The sequence below is a fragment of the Amia ocellicauda genome, chromosome 6 (genome assembly GCF_036373705.1).
Source record: "Amia ocellicauda isolate fAmiCal2 chromosome 6, fAmiCal2.hap1, whole genome shotgun sequence".
Lineage (NCBI taxonomy): Eukaryota > Metazoa > Chordata > Actinopteri > Amiiformes > Amiidae > Amia > Amia ocellicauda.
The window spans coordinates 22606661-22616737 of NC_089855.1; the positions used below are offsets into that span (position 1 = coordinate 22606661).

General features: G+C 36.1%; 1 protein-coding gene across 2 annotated transcripts in view; it reads right to left on the reverse strand.

The window, feature by feature from the left end:
- LOC136751235 (protein diaphanous homolog 3) overlaps positions 1–4399 on the reverse strand; it is a 371067-nt gene extending 366668 nt beyond the window's left edge. For both annotated transcript variants that reach the window (XM_066706676.1, XM_066706675.1), the window contains exon 1: positions 3926–4399. In XM_066706676.1, the coding sequence (XP_066562773.1) occupies positions 3926–4066 (141 nt within the window). In that variant the 5' untranslated portion in view covers positions 4067–4399. The remainder of the gene's footprint in view (positions 1–3925) is intronic.
- Positions 4400–10077: the final 5678 nt, after the last annotated feature.

Sequence of the window (10077 nt, forward strand, 5' to 3'; positions counted from 1 at the left end):
ATTTGAGCTACAGTAGCTCATCTGTTGGATCAGACCACACAGGCCAGCCTTCGCTCCCCACGTGCATCAATGAGCCTTGGCCACCCATGACCCTGTCGCCGGTTCATCCTTTTTCCTTCCTTGGACCATTTTTGATAGGTACTGACCGGGAACACCCCACAAGAGCTGCAGTTTTGGAGATGCTCTGACCCAGTTGCTTAGCCATCACAATTTGGACCTTGGGGCAGTGCTGTTGTACCCTTGAGCAAGGTGCTTCACTTAGCTTGCTCCAGTAAAATGCCCAGCTGTATAAATGGGTACAAATGTAAGTCACCCTGGATAAGAGCATCAGCTAAATGACAAAAATAATAATATATCCCACCCACTGATAGGTGCCATGATAACGAGATTATCAGTGTTATTCACTTCACCTGTCAGTGGTCATATATATGTTATATATTGTGCCCCTTCCAGAGTCCATTGTAAATCTGCTGCTGATTTGTCCATACATCCCCATCCCGACACCCCTGTTGTGGAGAATTCGCCCCGCCCCCACACTCTGTGATAGGTCCTCAGTTACACAAACAAACACCATGGGACAATGATATGTAAAATATGCAAAGAAGGATAATTAACTACATAATAATAATAACAATAATGTAGTTCATTATTACTTTAATAATAATAATGCTTTTTCTTTAATAATCTAGCAATAGGAGTCATTATTTTTTAATAATCATATTCAAATGCAAGACTATGCCATGTAGAACGATCAGTACACGTTATTATTATGATGATAATGATGATGATGATGATGATGATGATGTTAATCTCTGTACCATGTGTGTATATGTTTGTCTGAATTTGGTTCAAGAACTACAGCTCCCATAGATCATTGGAGCAACACAGCTCAGCAAAACCTATAGAGGAGAGACAGCAAGGCATTATGGAGTTTACAAAACATAGTTTACAAAACCCACTGCAGAAGTCTAGCCTATATAAGGGCAGCAAATTACCATCACACAAGCTTTTTTATGCCAGAGGCAAAACCTTTCAAATAAAGTCACCTTCCAGGCAGGCACAACTTAAAACAGTTTTTGGTCACAGTACCCCAAGACACAATTCCACTGGGGGGACAAAGCATCTCAGATGGAGCACTGACTTACTCTGGGTTACCTTGGGGCATTAAACAACAATCTGTGAAGCTATAGGCTAACTGCATAAACCATATAATAAGCTACACCTGCCTGGGAGGCACAGTTTGTTAGAGAGGTGCCAATTCACAAAGCATTCAGAGCTGGGTAATGGCAATTTACTTCCTATGTCATTTATGCCTTCCGCAGGTCTTTTGTAAAGCTTTTAAGGCAAATAATTTGAACAGGAACAAATTATAAAATATTCAGTAAAGAAACTGACACCTGTCTCTTTGAAGATGCATCTGGTAGAAACACTTGTTCTTTTGATAGAGGTTTCTTATTTCTTGAGAAACTCCCAGCACTGTAATTCTGCATTTAAAGCTACCAGACAATTAAGGACTACTCCCAAATATGCAAATTGTCATGACATAGCCAGAAATTCAAAGGTTAGGAATAGTAATTTAATTCCTGTCAAACAAAACAGCTGCACAAACTACAAGAGCCAGTTTAATTCAAAACACTTCAAGCAACACCAGGCAAACCCTCAGAGAGCAGGTAACCTAGGGTTCATCTGCACACTACTAAGTTTTACATCAAAACTTTTAAGGCTCTGAATTTCCTGAGGAAATCCCAGTAAATACATTCAGAATCTAAATACTTTCCCCATCACAACTATTCTAACCAATGTCATTCTTAACTACTTTGATAAGCAGATTCAGATTTATACCTACCCGTTGTTTTCCTGCCATATCTACGGTACCATAATATCCATTGATTGTAAGCAGCACAATAATTACTGAACTCACCACAAGCTAAACTCTCCTCTTAAAATACCAAGTCATGAAATCAAAAATGTATCTTTTTTTTTTCCCTCTGTAGAGCAGACCTTCTGTTAAAATATAAGCTTTAATGACCAGAAGCAGGTCTGAATTACACATATCTAGTGTGGACTGGCTAAAGTGGTTCTATCTGGGATGGATAAGGGCTCCCAATCTGGTTTAAGAAGGCAGTTGTGTGTATTGTAGCATGACCAACCTGGTCTTTCCCTCAGCAACTTGTAGAAAGTTTGGGCCAGGGAGCTAGAGATCAAGTATCGTGAATAAGTGAACTGTCTACTAGGAAATGTCTTTATAGAATCACTATTGAATGGAAAAATAGAAACGAAATACAACTATAATGTTTTTTGCATGAAGTACTTAGGTTATAGCCAAAAGTGTTTACATCACTCATTATGTCATTACATGATGTATTCAGTGTTAAAATGCTGTTAATGACATTATACTTACTTGTCAATTCTATTTTACCAGAGTTTGTTAAACATAGCTAAGAGGAAAATGTAAAGATTGTAAATTAGTTAAGACAGGGTCTGTATTAGCTTTTGACACCCACCGCACAATTTCTCCAACAATACAAACAAGATGGATTTCCACTGATAATCATTCAGCTACTCAGTAGTAAATATTTAATTATTCCTTATTCCATCTAAATCAACATACCCAGGGTCTCTCGGAACTCCATATTTAACCTGGAAAAGCAAAACAGGAAGCAAAGAGCTAAACAACTCTAAAGCAGTAGTAATGCCTCAGACTGGACATCATTTTGCTAAATCTGCTTGTTTGTCCATGATGAGAAGCTCAGACACAATACAACCAGGCAGGTCATCACATAGGTTAAGTGTTGCAGGATTACAGTCCACTAATCAGCCTCCACCTGCTAATTTTACATTTCGATTTAAAGCACAGTCTACTGAGACAAGTGTACAAAACATCAAGCAAAGTCATAATTTAAAAAATGGTGCCTTGAATAAAATAACAAATGATTTTTTTGTTTGTTTTTTAAAGATTTCCCTACATTAATGCATATTCATTAAATTGTGGGATGACATTTTGTTGGAGATACACCCTGCCCAAAAAAGTAGTCATGTGTTCTTCACCACACTGCATCATACCAGAACAACCCATTCACAGAAGTCTTCAAACTTCAACAAACTGGAACATGACAGCTTTAGTAAAGCCTTGTATTAAAGATGTATACATCATTATTGAGCACATCTGAGGACAAAAAAAAAAAAAAGGTTATATTCATTTGGATAGGCTGAGTAGACACTTATTATTCCTGTTAATGTTGAGACTGAAAAGGGAGTGTTCGTGTTTTTCCTATCAGTACTAAATCAGTGCATTTTTCCTTTTAGCACTGGGACCTCCCTATACTTGTTTAGTTTGTTTCTTCCCGCCTTTACTGTTTCACAATTATGACATAACGTTAATGGTATGCAACTTCAAAAAGGGCCCGAAACATGTTATAGTGGAACTGTATACACTTCAGTGCAATCTGTCTGTACAGTCTATAGCACACCTACATACAGGAGTGTACTGTACTGCATTTCACTTAAAGACTACACCTATTTATCCTATTTATAGTGGTATTTAAGCTTGTCCCTAGGATTGTGTGTGGGACTCAGCATACAAAAGCTAAATGAATGCGACTGAAATCACCTGACGTGACGCACTAGACACTTGGCCTAAAACCATTGATCCGAAAAGGCTAGAAAACTGAACTACTTTTTTTAATCATTTCTTTCAATGACATATAGCTACCATACTGTTAAAAATACGAACAGCCTGTATTGTTTTACACACCTTCAAATTAAATATGCCAAAAAAAAAAAAAGTATCAATCCGTCCGGGTTAATAATATCACAGGTGTGTTTGTTGTCCTTGTTTTTCTCCACAACAAACAATTCGGCTAGTGTGAAGACAAACAAGCCACTAAGAAATGACAGCTATAGCATAAATCAATGTTATACTTACAAACTTAGGTTTCCTCTCGCCCTCCTCATGTCCCCCGTGAGAGCCAGAGCCCACTCCCCCGGGAAACACTTTCTTTCGGTTCAATTTGTTCTCCCTTCCGTGGGCAGAAGACTCATGGCGATGGTGATGGTAATTCTCCATGACATGCAGCTAGTAAAACAAATCTCTCTATTTTCTTGTGTTACTTCTCCTGGCGCATATTATTCTCCAGTTGGGTGATGTCCGCCGAATCGCAGACAGCTAATTGCAGGCGGCTCGGCTAAGGATTTCAAAGAAACCTCTAATCCAACTAGAGAAGGTACGATACCTTCAGGGAAAAAAGGATTAAACAGCTCTTAAAAAAACATATTTCTGGTAGTAGGCAGTAAATAACGCTTTAATTCACAGGACGCATACTTTGCTTAACTACGCCAAAACAAAGTGATCCACACAAACCGCATTTTAAACTATAACTGAAATTGACATTAATCTGAAAAATCCCGCCATACTGAGAGTAGTGACCCTGCTTTCTAAACCAATCAGCTGTTTCAGACACGCCCTTGTACCGCCTCCCTTCGCGCTGGTTGGTGGAAAGCTTTGCCAGTCTTGTGGAGCGCGTATGTGGTTGGACAAGAAGCCTGTCGTTCATGTACTGTTGGGATATGGGCTGGGATAAGAGGCCTGCGCACAGCGAGCTTTCTCCTCTTAATGCTGGAACTGTTCACATGTGCATATGCCTGACTAATCCAACTATAGATGCACATTCAGTTATTTTTAAACAAACAAAAAAAAAACTATACGCTTCAGGTAAAATTATCATATTTAAGGAAAAGAAACAACAAAACTGACAAGGTACAATTAACTCTGAAGTATTTGGATGGCAAAGAAATGTCAAGAAAGACTATTATAATACAGAGCCACTGCAGCATCAGAAGAAGGAAATGGAAAAAGTTTAATTAAGTGCTTTCTTTTTAATTTGGGGTGCAATCAATCAACACAGTCTAGTCAGACTTCTTGAAGCTATCATGGTACAATCTGCTTTACAGTCTGCTTTCAAACACCACAACAGGTCAATAGAAGCAGCATTTAAAGCACTGGCTGTATGCATTCATAGATACAAGGACAGGCCTTCCTGTTAATTGTCACAGCCTCAGGTGGGGTTATAGTTGCAAATAGGTTTATCCAATGTATAGTTGCTTCCATTAAACAAAGTCTCAAATATGAAGAAGAGGGTAGGGAGAATTCAACTTTAATAATGATGATGATGATTATTATTATTATTTTGCCAGTCCTGTTCCCAGATGAGGTTTCTCTAGATAGGTAGTGAGTGTGAATCTTGTTCATTCAATATGAATAGTGATTATAATAATATATAATTATAACTATATATAAAATCAAATAAGTCTATATGGGGCCTTCATTATTATTATTATTATTATTATTATTATTATTATTATTATTATTATTATTTTAGTGTAAAAATCAAATCAAGGACAGGCACATCAATGGGAATCAGCAATCTAACTTATACAGATATCTGGTAAATGTTGGTTTCATTTCAGAAAACGTATCTTTAATTACTTTTCTTATTGTAACTCGAGTCAGTAAAATAACTCCAGAGTTTGGTGGTTTAATTTAGTACCCTAAAGTAAACTGGGGGAAATCTAATCATCATTTGGAGTTTGTTGCCATTGCAAACATTTTCAGTCCATACCTACTGGGGAAAACCTGCAAATTCTTGGATACAATTGTAATGAGCAGCTATAGTGTGCTTTGTTTAGTTCTAAAGTACTATTTATGGACTAGCAATAGAACTGGTCTAGTGTTTTGCAATTACGAGACAGCAGCATGGTCAGCAAAAACCAAAGGTTGATGTGCACAAATGTATATGCTGTAATGCTTGTAACAAATGTAATTAAGATGGATGTTTTCCGAATCGTACTGCACAATCCTCTCCTATTCTGTCCAGAGTGCCTGAGTGCTCTGTGTACCTTTAGTTTAAACTGCTTCTGTAGTAGTGATGTAATGGATGATCTCTGTTACCTTAGTGGTCGTAATTGATAGATTGTATATACTGTGTGTACTTCACAGTAGGACCTGTTGTGCTGCATTTTGAAGATATCATCTCAGGTTTTGTTATTTATATTGGACTGACTAGACATAAGGCATGTCCAGTCCCATCACTGTGTCACTGTAACAAATGAGTGGATTTGACTCAAGTGCCCTTGACCAATCTTAACTATAGGGTTGTTTAGTTTTTGAACTGTTTTGCAGGATTCGCTTTGATATATCTGCACATTTATTCAAGCTTTGTTACAAAAGACAAGCTAGAACATCGACACATCCATGTACAGACCTTTCCACAGCAAACGTCTCATAAATATTTCATGTTCGTCTGTAGCCGCTTCCAAACAAAAAAGCACCACAAAAGTACGGTACCCATCAAGCAAGGTATCAAACAAATTTCGATTGGATGTTGTTGCCGCCTGCATTGTTCCCTGCCCTTATTCTTGAACCTGCTTTAGAAGCAAAAATAAAGAAACTTTTTGCAGTGGTTAAGGTTGAGTCCTATAAAATACTTTCAACAAAAAGCTATTGCATGTTTCAAAACTATATGCTGAATAGCACCACAGAGGACCCCAATTTCTAACTGTATCTGGAATGTGGAGCAATATGTGAACAGTATAAAACATGTGACATCTACCATATAATTTCCTGTCCTTTTCAAATGTGTGCCAGTATCTAGGTGCAATAAATATATCAATCAGGGCAACGCTGTTTTTGTAATGTATAAATGGCATTACAAAAAATAAAAAAGATTGAAAAATGTGTTGAGAAGAACTGACTTACAAGGGATACAGGAATGTTGGGAGACTGGTCTATTGGCATAGCAGGTTTATCCTCTACTGGGTTAAATAAAAGGAAGTCTTTTCACTCCATACATACCTGTTTGAGCAGTGCAAGCAGATTGTGCCTGACTTATCATTCCCTCATGCGTTTGTTCTGACCTTTCCCCTTTTATACATATTGTCCAGGATGAAGACACCAATTGCTACCATATTTAACCTTAAACTGTTTTACATTTTGAAAAATAGCTCACAGGAGCAGCTTGTAGCGATCCTGAAGCCTGGGCCTTTTAGTCATACGGTGAGGTCACTGCACTGCTGTGTGGGAAACCAAGGTTCGAATCTCACCATGGCCAGAACCCCCCAGTACGTTACAATATTATATGACAGAGTTGTATCACCATTACACTACCAATTTAATCCTGAGAATGACACATTTTTATTTCATTGATGAAAGGCTTGAAAAATGTAGTAATCACGTGTTTTCCCCAAACCATACCCGAGAAGGTATTAAACGTTTTTGGGAATCTGGGGAAGCAGCTAATTTATAAAGGACATCATGGGCCATATAGAACAGACTGGGATGCCATCTGAGTTGAGTGTTAAGCTAAAAGAGTTTTCCTTTTTTTAAATGATTTGTTCATTCATTTATTTTTTACATGTAACCATCATATATGTCATCTATTAAATATTGCTGGTTGATTATTTCTGTAGTATCTGTGTCTCCATTATATGTTTCAACTGTGGAACTAAAGGCATTATTATAACATTTCTATCTTCATACAGATGATCCATAGAAAAGTTTTAGTTACAAAAACTGCCCAAGCTTTCTTTTATTAGTCTGGACAGTAGAGATGTACACCCTCAAAAATATATATATACTTTTTGAAAAAGTATTCTATTATATGAAGGAGTAAATCAGGTGGTAGAAGTGCCACAAGCATTTGAAGCAAATGACTCAAAGCTTCTTGTGTCAATCCAACTGTCAGCACAAAGGCCATGAACCAAATAATAGTTTGTCCAAGAATAGATGATGCTCTCTTATGCAATGGTTTGATCGTTTTTTTGGTTCACTTTTGGTCTAGAGGAAGCAAATAATGTTTTTGATTTAACAAATTCTTAGTGCTCATTTTAAAATATATATTATTAATAACAAAGTCCCTTAAGGTTAATGCCATGCCATATATTTTTTAAATATTATTCTACTTTTTACATTTTAATAATATTTTTAGAATATTAAAAACATTTACTCTGGTTTACATTAATATAAAAATGATTAAAATAGATAACCCTGGATTACAGTATTACACTACATAATTGAAAAAGTAATCAAGTATACTCAGGAAACTGTGTGTATATGTTTGTTTAACTCATATATGCAGGCCACAGTACCTCTTCTAACATATCCATTTTCATGTCAACCTCAGGAATGCCTGTAATGTCAGACTCAATTTCCTCAGTGTATTCAGCTCCACAGATACTAAGCTTTGGCTCATCATCAAAGTCATGAATGTCAGCTAATCTGGAATAATCAAATGGATATTAAAGAAGGGTTAACATAAGGGGACAATATATTACATTACATTACAGTTGGTAATGTTGTGAGGGATGCTAGAGTGTATGGATATTAGCACACTTTCCTGATCAATGAACAACAAATAAAGTTAGTTCTCAAAATACAATTACACACTGTAAAAAGATTTATAAGCAAAATGTAACTGACTAGCCTGTCTTCATAGTCCTTATTTTTTTATATTCTTTCTAGACTTCATAATTTATGATATGGTCAAGAGAACTGATGGACAGCAATCAAGTACACTGGCTCTACTGATAAACTGTATTTGGCTACGTTATTGTAAACAAAATACTTTAGTAAAGTTAAACTCGTGCTTATTTTTTCTTATTACCTTATTATATTATATTATATTATATACCTCATAATGTATTCTGCTTGTTACTGATTACTTCTACATACTATTACTGATGCATACTACTGCCTAAACTAAATTCTACTACTACTTTGATTACAAACTATCACTGATCTTAACCTGCATAATACCTTAAAAATAATAAATATCTAGTAATATATTATGCAAAAAGTACTGTCACAGACAAATTATCTTTATTACCACAGTACACCATACTCCAAGTTAGTGTTTTTAGTACAGTACACAACCATTTTCCATACTTTTTCCATAGTATACCATACACTTTCCTGTGTTTTCTCCACAGTACACCACACTACACATTATTGTGTTTTACCACAGTATGCCACACCAAATTTTACTATGTTTATACCACAACACCATACTACATTTTGCTATGATTTGACCACAGTACACCACACTACACTTTACCATACTTTTACCAGATGCACCACGAAACACTTTAGCATACATCTACTATGGTACACTACACCATGTTTTAAACACAGCACACCACACTGCACTTTATTGTCACATGTGATAAAAGTAAGTGTCACTGTCTCATTGGCTCATATACATTAAGCTTATTATTTTATCACTACACCACTTGTATAGCTATTGTATGTTTGTCAGTGTGCTGCAATTGTTTTATAGGGAATGGACAGAGGTACTGTATATACATATTCATATGACCGTCAAGTAATTATATTTTAAAATAAAAGCATTTGAATCATTCACTTTGTTTTATTGCAGCTTAATGCCAATACAAGCCATGCATGTTATAGAAAATTAAGCAGAGACTCATAATTTCAACAGCTGAAAATCCTCACTGAACACTGGACGATATTTTGACTGCATGTGACAGTACTATTGGATAACCTATTCTTGAATATGTATTATTTGTATTGTAGTCTGGAGATTAGTATCAGTGATAGTATGTAAGCAAGTTGAAGAGAGTACTGTAGTATTAATATTTAGGTTAAGGTATGCATCTGTGATAGTGTAGCGGTAATATAATATTAAAGCAGGTAGGTTAGTGTCCATAAAGTTAAAATAGGTATGTATGTCAGATGCAGTGTAACTACAATGTGTAAGTTAGTCGATACTAGTGAATGTAGGTTAAAGTCTGATAATTTACAACGTAAAGGTAAATCTCTTGTGCGTAATCATACATTCATACTGTCTAATGCTCGAAAATATACTCCAAAATAGTGTAAAAAGTAAATTAGCCTAGTCTTCCATCCCTTAGTAACATGGAGCTCTCTGGCCTCATTTTGGAATGCATACGTGCATCGTCATCGCGTAATGACCTTTCATCCCTGACCTACAACCCTTATAAGAAGTTTGTTGTATTCTTTCATCTCGTAAACATTTTTTAAATAAATAAATAAAATAAATACAT